This window comes from Poecilia formosa, unplaced genomic scaffold (assembly GCF_000485575.1).
Source record: "Poecilia formosa unplaced genomic scaffold, Poecilia_formosa-5.1.2 Scaffold408, whole genome shotgun sequence".
Lineage (NCBI taxonomy): Eukaryota > Metazoa > Chordata > Actinopteri > Cyprinodontiformes > Poeciliidae > Poecilia > Poecilia formosa.
The window spans coordinates 6588-21366 of record NW_006800347.1 but is presented as its reverse complement, the minus strand read 5'-3'; the positions used below and the strand labels follow the sequence as shown (position 1 = coordinate 21366).

The 14779-nt window shown below is 49.6% G+C and overlaps 2 protein-coding genes across 4 annotated transcripts in view; both read right to left on the bottom strand.

Moving 5' to 3' along the window:
• Window positions 1-5769, bottom strand: part of eya3 (EYA transcriptional coactivator and phosphatase 3) — a 12448-nt gene extending 6679 nt beyond the window's left edge. The window contains exons 1-11 of one of the 3 annotated variants that reach the window (XM_007576458.2): window positions 5158-5769; window positions 3094-3191; window positions 2755-2804; window positions 2590-2699; window positions 2383-2463; window positions 2261-2312; window positions 1624-1721; window positions 1401-1538; window positions 1004-1089; window positions 347-527; window positions 87-223 (exon numbers count right to left, since the gene is read on the bottom strand). In XM_007576458.2, the coding sequence (XP_007576520.1) occupies window positions 87-223; window positions 347-527; window positions 1004-1089; window positions 1401-1538; window positions 1624-1721; window positions 2261-2312; window positions 2383-2463; window positions 2590-2699; window positions 2755-2804; window positions 3094-3117 (957 nt within the window). In that variant the 5' untranslated portion in view covers window positions 3118-3191; window positions 5158-5769. The remainder of the gene's footprint in view (window positions 1-86; window positions 224-346; window positions 528-1003; window positions 1090-1400; window positions 1539-1623; window positions 1722-2260; window positions 2313-2382; window positions 2464-2589; window positions 2700-2754; window positions 2805-3093; window positions 3192-5157) is intronic. The other 2 variants (XM_016663222.1, XM_007576459.2) reach the window with 2 other exon arrangements.
• A 1119-nt stretch (window positions 5770-6888) lies between these two features.
• Window positions 6889-12772, bottom strand: LOC103154962 (serine/threonine-protein kinase Sgk1). The gene is made up of 13 exons (XM_007576456.2): window positions 12544-12772; window positions 12121-12196; window positions 11668-11731; window positions 10889-10929; window positions 10754-10811; window positions 10596-10679; window positions 10388-10519; window positions 10203-10315; window positions 9999-10122; window positions 8978-9073; window positions 8739-8894; window positions 8577-8666; window positions 6889-8047 (listed from the first exon to the last, which is right to left on the bottom strand). The coding sequence occupies exons 1-13, from the start codon at window positions 12611-12613 to the stop codon at window positions 7883-7885; spliced, it is 1269 nt and encodes a 422-aa protein (XP_007576518.1). The 5' UTR covers window positions 12614-12772; the 3' UTR covers window positions 6889-7882.
• Window positions 12773-14779: the final 2007 nt, after the last annotated feature.

Below are 14779 nucleotides of genomic sequence, written 5' to 3'. Positions count from 1 at the left end.
CAGCGGGTGTGCCGCAGCGGGTGTGCCGCAGCGGGTGTGCCGCAGCGGGTGTGCCGCAGCGGGTGAGCCGCAGCGGGTGAGCTTACCTCCAGGTCGCTGCTGGCGGGCGGCGAGCCGTCAGACTTCTTGGCCTTGGCTTTGGACTTTCCCACCGAGTTCCTGCGGCCGACCTCGTCCTGATCTCTGGCGCCCCCCGCTGGCGGGTTCTCAGGCGGTGACGCATCTGCAGCAGAACAGGTAAACACACTGATGATACTGACCCGGCCCTGGCCAGACCGCCAGGGTTCTGACTGCAGCATCTGGGTCAGGAAGTTCTGCAGAACCTCCAGGTGAACAGAACCAGCACCTGTGGGCGGTCCGGCTGAGGCGGCCTCTTCTGACTTCACTGCTGAATACCCCACGGCGCCGGCGCCGGTACCAGAGCCGTGCTCGTCAGCGCTGGGCGGCGTGGAGGACGTGTAGTTGGGAGGAAGGTGGTAGTACTGGGAGAACTGGTTCTGTCCCAGTGAGCTGTAGCTGCTGAACTCCTGGAGGAAGGAAGGAGGAAGAGGTTGACTGGAGAGACTGGACCGGGTCAGACACCAGAACCTGGTACCAGGTTACTAAATACATTAAAAAGAAACCACCATAATACTGATCACATGATCAATGAGCTGTTCCTTGATTGGTGGATGAAACCTGGAATGAACCGATGATTGACCTTTGACCCAGAGGTAAGTTTGGTTTGCAGCGTTGCTACTGTGAGTTTAACTCTCACAATGAAATGTAATCTGGACGACATGAACTCTGACTCATTAGCTAACGTCTTCTCTGGCTTTCAGGGACCAATTATCAAGTCTTTATTTTATTTTTGACTCGCTTTGTGACAGATATGCTAACTGGAAATAGCATTTTCTAAAGGGAAATCTGGTTCTTGTCCCACAGAGAACCAGAACCCAACATGTTCTGCAGGGATTCTGGTTCTGGACAGAAGCGACAGTCCAGATGATCGTTTTGTCCTCACTTGCGGTCCGGCGGCGGTGGCGCCGCTGCTGACGGCGGCTGATGAGGGGATGTTGGAGTAAACGCTGGACGTGGTGAAGCTGGAGGCTGAAGGCAGAAACAGCATCATTACACCTCAGAGGGAGGGTGTGCATGGTGCGTGTGTGTGTGCATGGTGTGTGTGTGTGTGTGTGTTTGTGTGCATGGTGTGTGCGTGTGTGTGTGTGTGTGTGCATGGTGCGTGTGTGTGTGCATGGTGTGTGTGTGTGTGTGTTTTTGTGTGCATGGTGTGTGCGTGTGTGTGTGTGTGTGTGCATGGTGCGTGTGTGTGTGCATGGTGTGTGTGTGTGTGTGTGTTTGTGTGCATGGTGTGTGCGTGTGTGTGTGTGTGTGCGTGTGTGTGTGTGCGTGCAGCTCGCCTTGGCTGGGGTAGGAGTAGTGCAGCTGGCCCGGCTGGGTGGAGGTGTAGGCTGTGCTGAAGCTGAGGAACCCTGTCTGGCCACCGGGGGGCGCCTCAGGCAGCCCTGTCTCCGTCTTCACACCTGGCCACAGCGCACCTGCAGGGGGTGCAGCAGGGTGGGGTCAGAGCACGTTGGAGGCATAGAGAGGCATGATGCTGCGGGAGGTAGGGGCGGGGCTAACCAAAGGGCGGGAGGCCGTAAGTTTGACCGCTCTGAGGGAAGGAGGAGTAGACGGCGGACTGGAACGCCACCTGGCTGCTGAAGGATGTCACTGCAGGGCTGGAGCAGCATTGCCATGGCAACACAGAGAACAGCACAGTGAGATCAGCCTGAAGGAGTCAAACTGGAAGAGAGAGGTCTCCATGGCAACCAGCTGCAGGTGCCCCCTGCTGGACAGGAGCTCTGAAACCAAACTACACATTTCCCCTCAAGGGGGCGACCTCGAGTCTGAGGCTCTGGCCCAGCTGCGACCAGAACCCGACCAGAACCACCTGAGCAGAGATAAGCTGTGACTGATTAAAATGATTTAGTTATTTATCTAAAGTCTCCACCAAACATAAAACATTTCCTCAGAAGCTTCACTTTTACTTTATCACTATTTATTTCAATCCTCTGCGATCATATCAGGATGAACTGATCGATAACCGATATATTGACCTCTACTGTTTCAGTTAAACATCCCACAATCCTTTGCTGCATCACTGTCACATGACCAAGCAAACAGGAGCAGATCCATTCATCCAGAAAGCAAACATTAGCATGAACTCCCAGGACTGAAGTGGGCCTCCAGAACCGGGCCGGTTCTGTCAGAATCTCACCTGGCCTCCTGGTAAACCTGCTGACTGTAGTTGGACTGGGCCGAGTTGCCATCTGGAAGACAGAATAGGTTCTGAGTGAGTCCTTTCCAGACACGCAAGCTTTCTCAGCGCCGGCGCCGTACCTGGATGGGAGAACGAGTCGACGGCGTCGCCGATCGGCCGGTCCGATTCTCCTCTGGCGCCGCTCGCCTGATCCTGCTCCCCTGCAGGGAAAACAAAACCATGCAGGCGTTTTACACGCTGCAGCAACATGCTAACTACAGGAGGCTCAGAGAAAACATCAAGAACATCCAGAGGACAGGAAGGAAAATGGTTCTGGTTCTGCTCACCTGGGTCCAGCCGGGCCGCAGACAAAGCGGAGAAGGAGCCGTCCTCCTCCGATGAAGCCAGAGCAGCAGCTGGAGTCCCGTCTGAGCTCAGACTCCTGAGAACAGAGAACCTTCATCTGAGTTACAGATTAATGCTAATCTGAGGAGAAATGATGATAATCCAACCTGAGCTCCGACTCCTGCTCCCCGTCGGCCTCCAGCTTCGCCTTCTTCGCCTGAACAAAACGAACAAGCCGAGTCTCAGCATTGGAAAGAAAACCTTTATTTTTACGATCGTTCAGATTAACTGGAGATTACAGATTATTTACTGTTGTCCAACTACTTTAAACCAGTTCTACGTGTTCAGACGGGAAATCGTCACGTCACATCTCCAGAATAAAAGCATGAATGAATCTTTGTGTCACCGGCTGCATTTCAAGCTGAACACCAAACAGTAAAACCAGATTTAGTCAGATTAGAGCTACGGTTGAAGGCTAACGCTACGTTAGCCGCGCTGCGACTCACCGGCAGCTCCTGCGGGTCGTCCATCTCTACGGCGGGGCGCGCCGCCACGTCTCCAGGCTCAGCTACGCTCTGCAGTCGGACTGCCGCTCTGGACCCTGCTTCACACAAACACCGGCGCTGTGAGGCGGCTCCGCTCCTCCTGCCCCATAAATAGCCATCAGCCCCCCACCCCGCCCGGCGCCACAGGAAGTGCGGCGCCTCGCTCTGATCTGCAGCACGAGACCTGCAGGTGAGGCACGTGTGGACGTGGCGTTGACCAGCGTCTCCATCACGGCGGTGACCTGAGGATTAGGGGAGCGGGCCGCCTTACACGAGGCCTAACCTACATTCAGGGAAAACATCTCCACCCAGCATTATGAGCCCAGGTGCAGCAACACTCGCCTGGCCGGATAAGATCTAACCTGGTTTTGTCCATCGGCCACAGCTGGAGGCGCCCAGCCGTTATCTCCCTGACATAATGCCGAGAGAGGCCCAAAGTGGGTCAGACGGCTAATTTAAAACCGCCAGACGTGTCGGCCAGCTCCTCGCCGAACACGTTCTGGGAGAGAAACGTGCCGCGTGAATCCGTCCGCTCAGCCGCAATAACTACTTACACAAGCTTTAGATAACTGGACCACTAAACTGTCACAACAGCAAGGAAAGGAGGCCAGAGCGGAAAAACCAACTAAAAAAAGATTCATCAAGTTCACCAGGGTTCAAGACAGCAAAGCAACCAGTTCAACAGAACCAGAACTGGACCAGGACCAGGTGACTGGGGAGAACTGGGCTGATGCTTCCAAGTTTTAGAACCTCCTGGAACCAGGAAAAAAACTGGCAGAACGTCTCCAACCTCCAAAACCCAACGCCAAGAAGGAAAGACATCAGCAATGACCTCAGAGAAAACTACTTCCTGTTTGAGATCAGGAATCAGATCAGGACAACTCCGGATGGATGGATGGATGGATGGATGGATGGATGGATGGATGGATGGATGGATGGATGGATGGAGACAGACTGATGCATCCATCCAGTCTAAATGTAACCCATCAGGAGTCAAACGGCCGCAGACAGACGGTATGGGTTGCTCTGTGCCAGCCCTGTGGTTCACAGTTCCAGCAGGTTCTGGTGTGGAAATGTTCTCCTCATGCATGTTTGGGTTCTCTCCAGGTACTCCGGCGTCCCTCCGCCATCCAGTAACGTTGGATTTTAGGGCAACTGCTGGGGGCGGCGGGTTCTGCTGCCCCAGATGGTTCCAGATGTTTGTGGAAATAATGTGGATGTGTTTCAAACTGTGTTCTGGTGAAAAACGTTTCAGAAGATCTGAGAAAAACAAGACTAATAATAAATAAATCAGCAGAGGTCATTAATGGTGGACTGAGGAGAGAAGTGGAGGTGTTATCAGCTCAGGAAACAGAGAGCAGAACCGGTACCGGGTCCAGTCTGATGTGGGCCATAGTTGGTGGTTCTGACTGACTGTTGGATTGGATCGGAACCAGGTCTCCGCAGAACCGGATGATGTAAGGGAATCTGACTCAGGTGTAGAGCAGGGATGGAGGCTCTGGAGCCGGTTCTTCCCGAACCTGTTTAAGCCCGGAACCGGCTCTGTTTACCTGGCCGCAGGTAAACATCCTGCTGCTAGACAGCTGACTCCAGGAAATACACCCCACCGAGCACACAGTAAGGGTGCAGCCACAAACCCGGCTATTTCCTGGAAAGAAGCAATTCATCCCTGAGGAAACCGGACCGACACATAGATCTGGACCGGAACACCACTGACGGCGCCAGGAGTTAGTCTGCACCCAGCAACGGGAACGTTAGCCAGCTAAAGCTAACTTCCTTTCTGACTCCTTCTGTGGGGTTAAGCTGCGCCGTTAGCGGCGGTCCGACTCTTCATTACTGGGAATAATTCAGACTGAACTACACAATGCTCCGGCGGAACCAGGGTGGGAAAGTTTTCTGCTCCAGGGATTAGTCGGTCCCACCAGGCATCGTGTGTCAGCTTCTGAACCCCGGAGCAGGAAACCGGCCCCCCTGGCTCCCAGGCAGCCCTTTGCCCGGACACCGCAGCCCGCAGCCCGGCCTTACCATGGAAGGGGATCCGGGAGCGCCTCGATCCACTCTCTCCCCGGGAATCCACGCAGGAAAGCTTTGTCTGTTGTTAGGGAGCACTATCTGGCAGGAAGGAGCTCCTACGGGATCCACAGCGCATGCGCAGAACGTTCACATCTCTGAGGTCGCTGACGGGATGAGGGCTGACAGGTGAGATGGAACAGGAGCGGGGTCAGAGGTCAAATCCTGCCAGAAGGAAGCAACTGGAAGCAACTGCTGCTGCTCATCAACCCGGGAAGACTTCCCAGATCTTCAGGAGACTCAAAGTAAAGAAAATGATCCTGAAAATGAACCAAACATGAGCAGTTTGAGATGTTTTACCGCTGGGATCAGGATCCTGTTGACGGATTTACAACCATGGGGCCCATGGGCCTGAAACCGATTTGGGGCCCATTAAAGAGAAGTTATTTTGCTGACACAGTAGGGTCATTCTCTGAATTCGGAGCATTTTGTGGAGAGCATAGAGAGCAGAACGGGTACCGGGTCTGTTAGCATTTTGTGTCTCAGGTTTATCTCAAAGATTTTCACATAATGCAAACCACATTTTTTGAGAAAATCAATAAATGGAAATATCCATGTGTTTTGCTAATGTAACATGCAAATATATTTGAAAAATTCTGTTTTGAAAAATGTTATGGGTTGTTGAAGCGTAGAGGTCAGCCAATGAGCATGTCCCCACTGACCAACGTTCATTTTTCAGTGTCTTTGATTTTGCATAACACATCTGAATTATGTGAAAAACTGTCTTTAAACTTCAGGTATTTGGATTTTTAAAATAATGGATTTATGTGATAATAGTAGCCTTATTTTTTAAGGCTCATGTTTGTTAGAAAAAATCAATTTGTTTTGAAACTAGCTCCCCAACATTTCTACACTTCAGCACAAAACATGGAAGTATCCACGTGCAGTAAACTGTAAATAGGGCATTTTAACTAAGCAAATCTGTGTTTTTGTATAAAATATCCAGTTTTAGAAAGTTTTGCCGTTATGTTTACAACATACTGCCTCCGTTAGCCTGAAATCAGTTATGACTCCTTGGATCTTGGTATAAAACTCTTTCAGTTACAGCTCCGTTTGACATTTTTTAGCTTCGATAACCATAAATTTAGTTTTAGTTTTTAGGATATCTATTAATAACCCCAGAAACACAAACAGACATCTCATCAGCCCACATCACCAACAAATGCGTCACTTCTGTCTTTTGTTTTTCTGGGACACTCACCGTATTTTTGTCTGACGTCATTTCCGTCGGCAGCCTACGCCACTCTGTGTGACAAACGGTGCGGAACAAAATATGTAATAATGACTAAAACAGCCCAAGTTAATCTTTGTAGCTTAGTTATTCTCTATTTTTTTAAAGCATTTAAAAGATGTATTAAACATGAGATAACTACAGATATAAACGGGATACTGTATTTTAATTTTGCTGAGATGAGGCTGAACATGCAGCTGTGGAGCCCCCTGGTGGCCAGGTGGAAGAAGCGCCTCTGAACTGAAGCGTGAACATGACGCCATCTATGACTGAACCATCGCCTGAACACTTTCACATCCATCAGCAGTCAGGTCGTTATGCATCCCTCTGGCTTTTAGTTGCTGATGAATGTCAGCATCTTGTGATGTTTGGAAATTATTTCTGTGCAACTATTTTCATTTCCTCTGGAATGACAGGAACATTTGTTTTCTGTGGGATTAACGGAGACAGTCGGGTTGAGTTTGAAAGCTTTTATTTAGCATTTCTGATCCAGACCTCAGCTCAGAGTTTCACTTCAAAGAGCCAATTTTCTGCTTTACATGAAAATAAAAACACAGAAAAACAAACAAACTTCCAAATATGGAAGAACTTCAGGACTGGTTTCATTCCGGGAACATTTCCTCTCCGAGTGACGATGCTCTCCAATTCAATCAGGAACAACCACGCGGGATCAGGAGATATTCTGTGGGAACATTTTATTGCACTTCCCAGAACCGAGCTGGATCCGGCTCCGGCCTGCGGTTCTTGTCCAACCAAACGAAGCACTTCTGTAAGACTAAAGTTCTAGAAGGTTCTGGAGGGACGGAGATATGTTTCAACACGGATCAGGCACAAGACGACAGTTCTGCTCTACATGACGCATAAACAGATGCTACGGTGCTGGTGGACAGTACCGAACGGTACCAGGTCACTGCTGGTTCTGACCCGACACGAGTCTATCAGAACCAGCTGGGAATATCCTCTATGATATGTACAGGTGGAAGAGCTGCAGGTCGTTCAAGGTAAACAGGTTCGGATCGTTTGCAGGTTTCCTGTCAGGTCGAGGGAAGCGTCGCTTTGGTCCCGGAACCGGAAGCAGAGACGTTTGGACCATTTGGTTCCGAAGCTGCTCGGCTTTTCTTTGACCCTCGTTTCCTCGAGTGCAATTCAGCGTCTGCGTGAAAACACAAATTGGACGAGCAGAACCGAACCGGTCCGGTAACGAAGGCGCCTCCTCTGAGGTCCAAACGGCGACACAGCTTCGTGGACCCGTCCCAACATCAGACACTTCATGTCACGTCACCAGCGGCTCCAGAACCGGCCCAAACAGGCCTCAGGTCCGGAAACGCCTCCACTTGGCACATGCTCTCCTGTTGGGTCGGTTCGGGCCGATGGTGCTGCAACATGAGTCCCTCCAGCCCAGATGCTTTTGAGTCGGTACCAGAGCTGCTCGTGTCCGGACCGGTCCAGTCACATGAAGGCGTGGTCGGACGGCGGTCCGTAGGAAAAGCCCGGGAAGGCTCCGGCCGCCTCCCGGACGCTGCCGGTCACCGCGGCCGAGTCGCTGCAGAGCGAGGCGGACACCGGCAGGTGGGTGAACTCCGGGTCGAAGTGCCGCAGGTCGGTGGGACCGGACTGGAGAACAGAGCGGACCGGAAGTCAGAACCGGGGCTAGCAATTCAAATTTATTAGCCTAACATTAAAAAATAAACCATTTTTTTTTAATGTCATGTTTTCGTTCATGTATAAATATCAGTTTCAAATTAACTAATTAGTTAGCAAGTTAAATATTTAGTTAGCTGGTATTTAGCTTGTAGTTAACTTGGAAGCCAATTTAAATATTTGGCTTCAGGTTAAATAGGTAAACTAAATGTCTAAACATTTAGTTTGGAGCTACATATTTTAATTTGAGATCAACATTTAGCTTGCAAATTAAATATTTAGTTTGAAACAGACATTTATAAATAAAGTTGATGAAAATATGGCTTTACAAAATGAACCTCTATTTTTTACTCTTAAAACTAAATAAACTAAATTATGATCATTTTTATGGCTCTCCACTTAAAGACAGAGTGAATCATCCACTGCTCAACATCTAGCTGCTGGTTCTGACCCGGGTTCTGGGTTGGATCAGAACCAGCTCCAGATGTTGGTGTGACCGTACCACGGAGGGGACGAAGGGAGGCGCCACCTTCTTGGCCATCAGGTCGTCCCAGTTGATGGGGGAGAAGAAGGAGTGATGCTTGAGCTCCAGCTGCAGGGAAACACAACACTATGAGGTCCGGTCCCAGTCGGGACGGCGCCGCGGCGGGTCAGGCGGACTTACGAAGTCGTCCTTGGCCCCCAGCCGGCTGCAGCGCTCCTTCTGCAGCAGCCCCTCCAGCAGCTCCCTGCCGGCGTTGGACACGTTGGGCTTCAGCACCGGCGCCTTGTGCAGGATGTTGTTGTACATCTCCGCCGTGTTGCGGCTGTAGAACGGCGGCTGAGGGAGACGGTCAGCCGGTTAGCGGCTGGTTCAACAGAGAAGAGCAGAAAGCAGCAGAAATGGGACAGAGTGAGACTCACGAGTCCGTAGAGCATCTCATACAGAACCGAGCCCAGACACCACCAGTCCACGGTCCGGTCGTACGCCTGCTTCTGCAGGACCTCTGGAGCCAGGTACTGCAACACAAACCAACACAAACGTCACGAACCTCCTGTACCGTTAGATGCTTTACTACCAACAAATCAGAAAACATACAAATATATATAAAGACACACACTGCAAAAACACTTATTTCAAATTATGTTTGTCTAGTTTATAGAGCAAATGTCTCAGTAAACTTGAAATAAGACAAAACTAAATGGCAGTAAAATTTCTCCAAGATATAAGGACTTTTTCATGTAAATAAATCCTTAATATTGATTTTTTTAAATGACTAATTCCACTGGCAGATTCTGTCACCAATATGGCAAAAAAAAAATCACTATTAAGGATTTATTTACATGAAAGAAGCTCCTATTTGTTTGCTGAAAAGAAACTTAGTTTTGTCTGATTTCAAGTGAAATGAGATATTTGCACTAGAAACTAGACAAAAATACTGAGTAAGATTTTTAGTTTTTACAGTGTCCAAAAAAAAAACACAACAATGTTGTGCAAGACGAGAATCATTTTGGCTACTGGTTTATTCAGATAGTGAGAAGTTCACACGTTTTTAATCCCCACTCATATATATAATTCTTGAAAATGCATCAATCACTAGAAAACATAATTTTATGCCGTTTATATCTGAATAGTCCAAGAATATTTTGTATTATTTTACAGTTTATGTGTATCCATCTTGCTTAAAGTCATCTAGAAGCTTTTTTTGAACACGTTTATGATTTTACATTCATTCATTTCTTTATCCATGCAGCTTCATAAAGTCACTCCACAGGTTGATCGTTCTCATTTTATGGTTTTTAAAATTCATATCTTCTCTTTCTGTAAACATTTTTGAATATTTCCTGTTGATAGATTCTCTTATTTTGAGCTTAACCAGATCCAGACGTAATAACTGTCATTTAAAATGTACCAACGGTAGTTTAAATGTTTTCTGGCGTTTACCTCCGGCGTCCCGCAGAAGGTGGATGTGGTTCCGTTGGGCTCCAGGCCTTCCTTACAGAGTCCGAAGTCGGTCAGGACGATGTGGCCCTGCGAGTCCAGCAGGATGTTCTCGGGCTTCAGGTCCCTGAGGAACACCGGACAGCAGGCGGCATTAAAACCCGTGACCCGCAGCGGCCACCAGAGGGCGCTGGGGCTCAGCCTCACCTGTACACGATGTGCAGAGAGTGAAGGTAGCCCAGAGCGCTGGCGATCTCCGCCGCGTAGAACCGGGCCCTGGGCTCCAGGAAGACCCGCTCCCTCTGCAGGTGGTAGAAGAGCTGCAGGGAACAGACGGAGTCAACATCTGGACCGGACCGGACCGAACCGGTCCCTTCCAGCTGCACACTGACCTCTCCTCCGTTGACGTAGTCCAGGACGAAGTAGAGCTTGTCGGTGGTCTGGAAGCTGTAGTGCAGCCCGACCAGGAAGGGGTGCTGGACGTTCTTCATCAACACGCTGCGCTCCGCCATGATGTGCTTTTGCTGGATCAGAACCGAACCAGAACCGTTATACTCTGTCCCACCAGGAGCCGCTCACCTGCTGCCGCCAACGACTCACCTCCTTCTTCTTCAGGATGATCTTTTTCTGTAGAACCTTGACGGCGTAGTACCTGGTGGTCTCCTTGTGCCGGGCCAGCAGAACCTGAGCAGAACCAGGTCCAGAACCGTCAGAGGAGAAACGGAAACGACACCAGGAGCAAAGCGCAGATCCCTCACCTTCCCAAAGCTGCCTTTCCCGATGATCTTGAGGTAGTCGAAGTCACACGGCTTGATCCTGACAGACAGAATAAATCAGCTTCCTGTCTGATAACCGACTTCAGGTCATAAAACAGGAAATGAGCAGAAACTCACTGAGTGTCCTCGGCCAGCGACGAGCGCGGACTCAGGTACATCTGAAAGACAAGCAGGAGAAATAAACCCTGGAGCCACACAGAGACAGAGATGGTCTCAGCTGCTCACACTGATCCAGAACGACCAGCTGAGCAGGATCAGAACCAGCAGCTCTGATGATGCCAACTCCCACCTGCAGGTGGCAGCGTTTCCCACTTCATGGGAAGTCTGGAGCGTTTCGCTTCTTCAGAGAATAAAAATAGTTGTTGGATTTTTTTATGTGGATTTTTTGGAAGAATTTAAATGAAGAAAAAAAAACTGTTGTTTTTACAGCAGATCCCAAACATCAGTAGCCCAACAGCAAAATCTGACCAAATAACCGATCTAAAATATGGGTAATATTAATTAAATATGTGTCAGATCGATACTTAGTTTCAGATTCCCTCTTCATATTTAACTTTATTTTTAAAGTTATTATAGTTTCTGAACTCTACCTCAAAGACTGTTTCTAATTTTTTGCACTTTATTTGGGAGCAATGCACAGATTAGTTCTGTTTTTCTACTTCTTTCTGTTTATTGTATTAATATGTTACTAACGTATTTTGTAGACACTCTAAGCTTTGTCCAAGTTTTAACAATAACATTCAAAGGAAATAAAACACAGAAAGGCCAGGAGTTTGATAATATATCAAACTTAGACTATAGATAGCATAAGAATGTCAGATTATCATTTAAGCTCAGCTCTGCTGGAGGAACCGATTTATTTTAAATAAAGGTGGAAAGTGAAGAGATGAACTTACTGGACTTCCATCTTCAGCTTCGTTCTGATTCTCATCGATCTTCAGGAAGTTGTTCCCCTCAGAGCTGCAGCACAGAAACAGAGAAACATTAAAAAAATTAAACCTTAAAATGGTTTTTCTGATCAGACCACAGGATGTGCAGGTCAGGGGTCAGCAGGTGACCTCTGGCTGACCTCTGGCACCAGTCCAGCCTGTACCGTCTGAGGATCGGCTTAGAGCCGCCACAGGATGTCTGACTTTCTCCCGCAGGCGGCAGCAGCTGTGCGGGTCTGAGCGGTGAGTCACACCGTAATCCCAACCAGATTTACCTCCAGAACATCAGGGATTAGACTATTCTGGTTTCCTGGAGGCAGATTAGGAGCGGGGGCAGGAAGCCCGTACCAGGGCAGTTATGGACCAGTTTTACCCCCTGACCCGGGGCAGTTATCCTGCCTCTGCCCCTCAGATACTCACTGCTGGCAGATGTGCGGGGTCGCCGCCAGCTTCTGGATGAAATCGTTCAGACCCATTTTCCTCTCCTTGATGAAAGCTGCAGAGAAAAAAAAAGAACCGGTCTGATTAAAAACGATCCGAACTGTGATCTGGACATCTGAACGTTCTTTCTGCGGTCAGTTGTTGCGTGATTGTTAAAGATTTGTGCAAAGCTGCGGCTTATTAGTTACGCAACCAGCCGGGTTTCCATTCATGCAGAGCCCAGCGGTTTTTTCCATTCAGCCCGTCACACAGTCCTACTGCGCAGGCGCACTGGCTCCGCTATTTAAATTTAAACCGCATTTCCGTGAAAACAGACTAAAGTTCTGGTTAGAGTCCTGCTGTGTGGTGAATGCGCCGGGTTCGGGCCTGGTACCGGTACCGGTAGAGTGCTGTGAGGCTCACCGGTCAGAACCGCAACGATCCCCCGCATCTTGCAGTAGGTCAGGTCGCATCCCGCCTCGGTCACCGCCATGTTGAGCGCTGCGCAGCGGGAAGCCAGTTCGGACGGGAATCAAAACCGAATCTCCAAAGGCAGAGAATAAACAGGAATCCTCCCGCGGTTCGGTTCCGACGGTCCGGTGAATCTCCTCTGAAGCTGCGCGAGACTGCTGCTGCGCGACCCCGACGCGCCGCTTTATAAGGGACACGTGGTGCCGGCAGACCCCGCCCCCTGCTGCGTCACCGGTAACCACAGAAACTGGGCCGTGACGTCACGGGATTCCGCTGCAGCAGCAGGGATGACGGTGATGAAAAGGAGGAAGGTGATGAAGAGTTTCTGTCCTTCCTCCTCTTCCTCAGGCTGCGCCATCACGCGCTGCAACATCTGCAACCTTTGACCCCGGAACCTTTACGGAACCAGAGGCCCAGATGTTCCTCCGGTTCTGACCCAGAGCAGCTTATGGACCAGCGGTTACGTAAAGCTGGAGCTGTGACGTCACGCCGTGGCGAGTCCAGCCGCTCCACTAACCTGCAGTTACATAACTGAGTCATAATGCAGAAAATCCGCAGCGGGAGAATCGAGGATCCGGAACCGGTCCAGTTCAGTTCGAAACCGGAGCCAGCAGAACCTCCTCCAGCCTCACGTGACCGAATCATTTTAGCCCCAAACTGAACGTTCAGCTCAGTCCGAAACTGTTACAGATAAAAATGATGGAAATCTTGAAATATGAACCACATTTTCTCCTACGGTGGATTAAATAAGTCAAATTGTTGCTGTTAATTTTTTACTGTGTAACAAATTATTGCCATGGAGACCAGCAGCAGAACCGGCAGCAGAACCGGCAGCAGAACCGGCAGCAGAACCGGTTGAACCGGTCCGATACTTGAGCCCAGACTCGGCGCCGGCTCTGTTTTCACTGTGGCTCTGATTGCATGAGTCCGGCTCGTCTCCCAGGTTCTGTTCAGGCCCCATTCCAACCTCACCTGCTCTTAGAGTGAATAATTCATGTTCTCCTGTGCGGTCAAACCGGGTCAGAACCAGAACCTGACTGAGGTTCTCCCAGCGATAGATTAGAACTAAAATGTCGAAGTTCACAGTTTGTTCAGGTTTTGTTCTGTTTGGAGCATTAAACTGCAGAACTGTTCTGGTTCTGGTCCAGATAAACCAGCAGACGGTTTGGACCTGCAGTCTCTGATTGGACCATGAAGTGTTCTAATGTGAACCAAACCGGGTCATCATCAGAACCATGATCCAAACCCAGGAGCTGATCGCTTAAACAGAGGAGAGTCAAGGTTCTGCAATGGCCTAGTCAAAGTCCAGATTAATTGAAATGCTGTGGAGGAGCCGAGCGGAACCGCAAGCAACTAAAGGAACGCTGGGAAGATCAGAGCAAAGTTCCTCCTCTGGATCAGGTTCTGGAGGTTCTGGACTAAACCCAACACCATTGTGGTGACTCAGCAGTTTTTATCGTCTGTGGAAGGAAAGCAGAACGTACCGATGAAGGATCGCTTCCCGCTCTTCATGTCCAGATGGCAGGGGATCTGGTGGATCTGATGGATCTGGAGGATCTGATCCACATCTGTAGAGCGTCCAGCTGATGCATGCGCCGCATGGAAAGCTGCAGCTCTATCTGAACAGTTCTAACTTTCCTCTCAGCTCTGACTCACCTGTTCCCCCCTCCACCTGGGGAGCTAATCAGCAGGTGTCTGGTTGCAGCTTCTCGCCTCAGAGTCGGTCTCCATGACGCTGGATCCACCTGGGGAAGCAGCGGAGGCTCCTGATTGGCTGGCAGCAATGAAGAGCTGAGCATGCTGATCTGTTTGCTGATCTCTCTGAGGATTCCTGATGCGCTCGCTGCATAGCTGCATTAGCTGTGTTAGCTGCATTAGCTGTGTTAGCTGCATTAGCTGTGTTAGCTGCATTAGCTGTGTTAGCTGTGTTAGCTTTGTTAGCTGCGTTAGCTGCGTTAGCTGCGTTAGCTGCATTAGCTGTGTTAGCTGCGTTAGCTGTGTTAGCTGCATTAGCTGCGTTAGCTGTGATAGCTTTGTTAGCTGCGTTAGCTGCATTAGCTGCGTTAGCTGCGTTAGCTGCATTAGCTGTGTTAGCTGCATTAGCTGTGTTAGCTGCATTAGCTGTGTTAGCTGCGTTAGCTGCATTAGCTGTGTTAGCTGCATTAGCTGTGTTAGCTGCATTAGCTGT

Excerpts from the sequence above, each read along its gene's own strand:
- LOC103154962 (XM_007576456.2), bottom strand. The coding sequence starts at position 12,613 with ATGGCGGTGACCGAGGCGGGATGCGACCTGACCTACTGCAAGATGCGG. Across the intron at positions 11,732-12,120 it reads ACCCCGCACATCTGCCAGCA|CTCTGAGGGGAACAACTTCC; the intron begins GTGAGTATCTGA and ends TCTGTGCTGCAG. Across the intron at positions 10,812-10,888 it reads TCGCTGGCCGAGGACACTCA|GATCAAGCCGTGTGACTTCG; the intron begins GTGAGTTTCTGC and ends TCTGTCTGTCAG.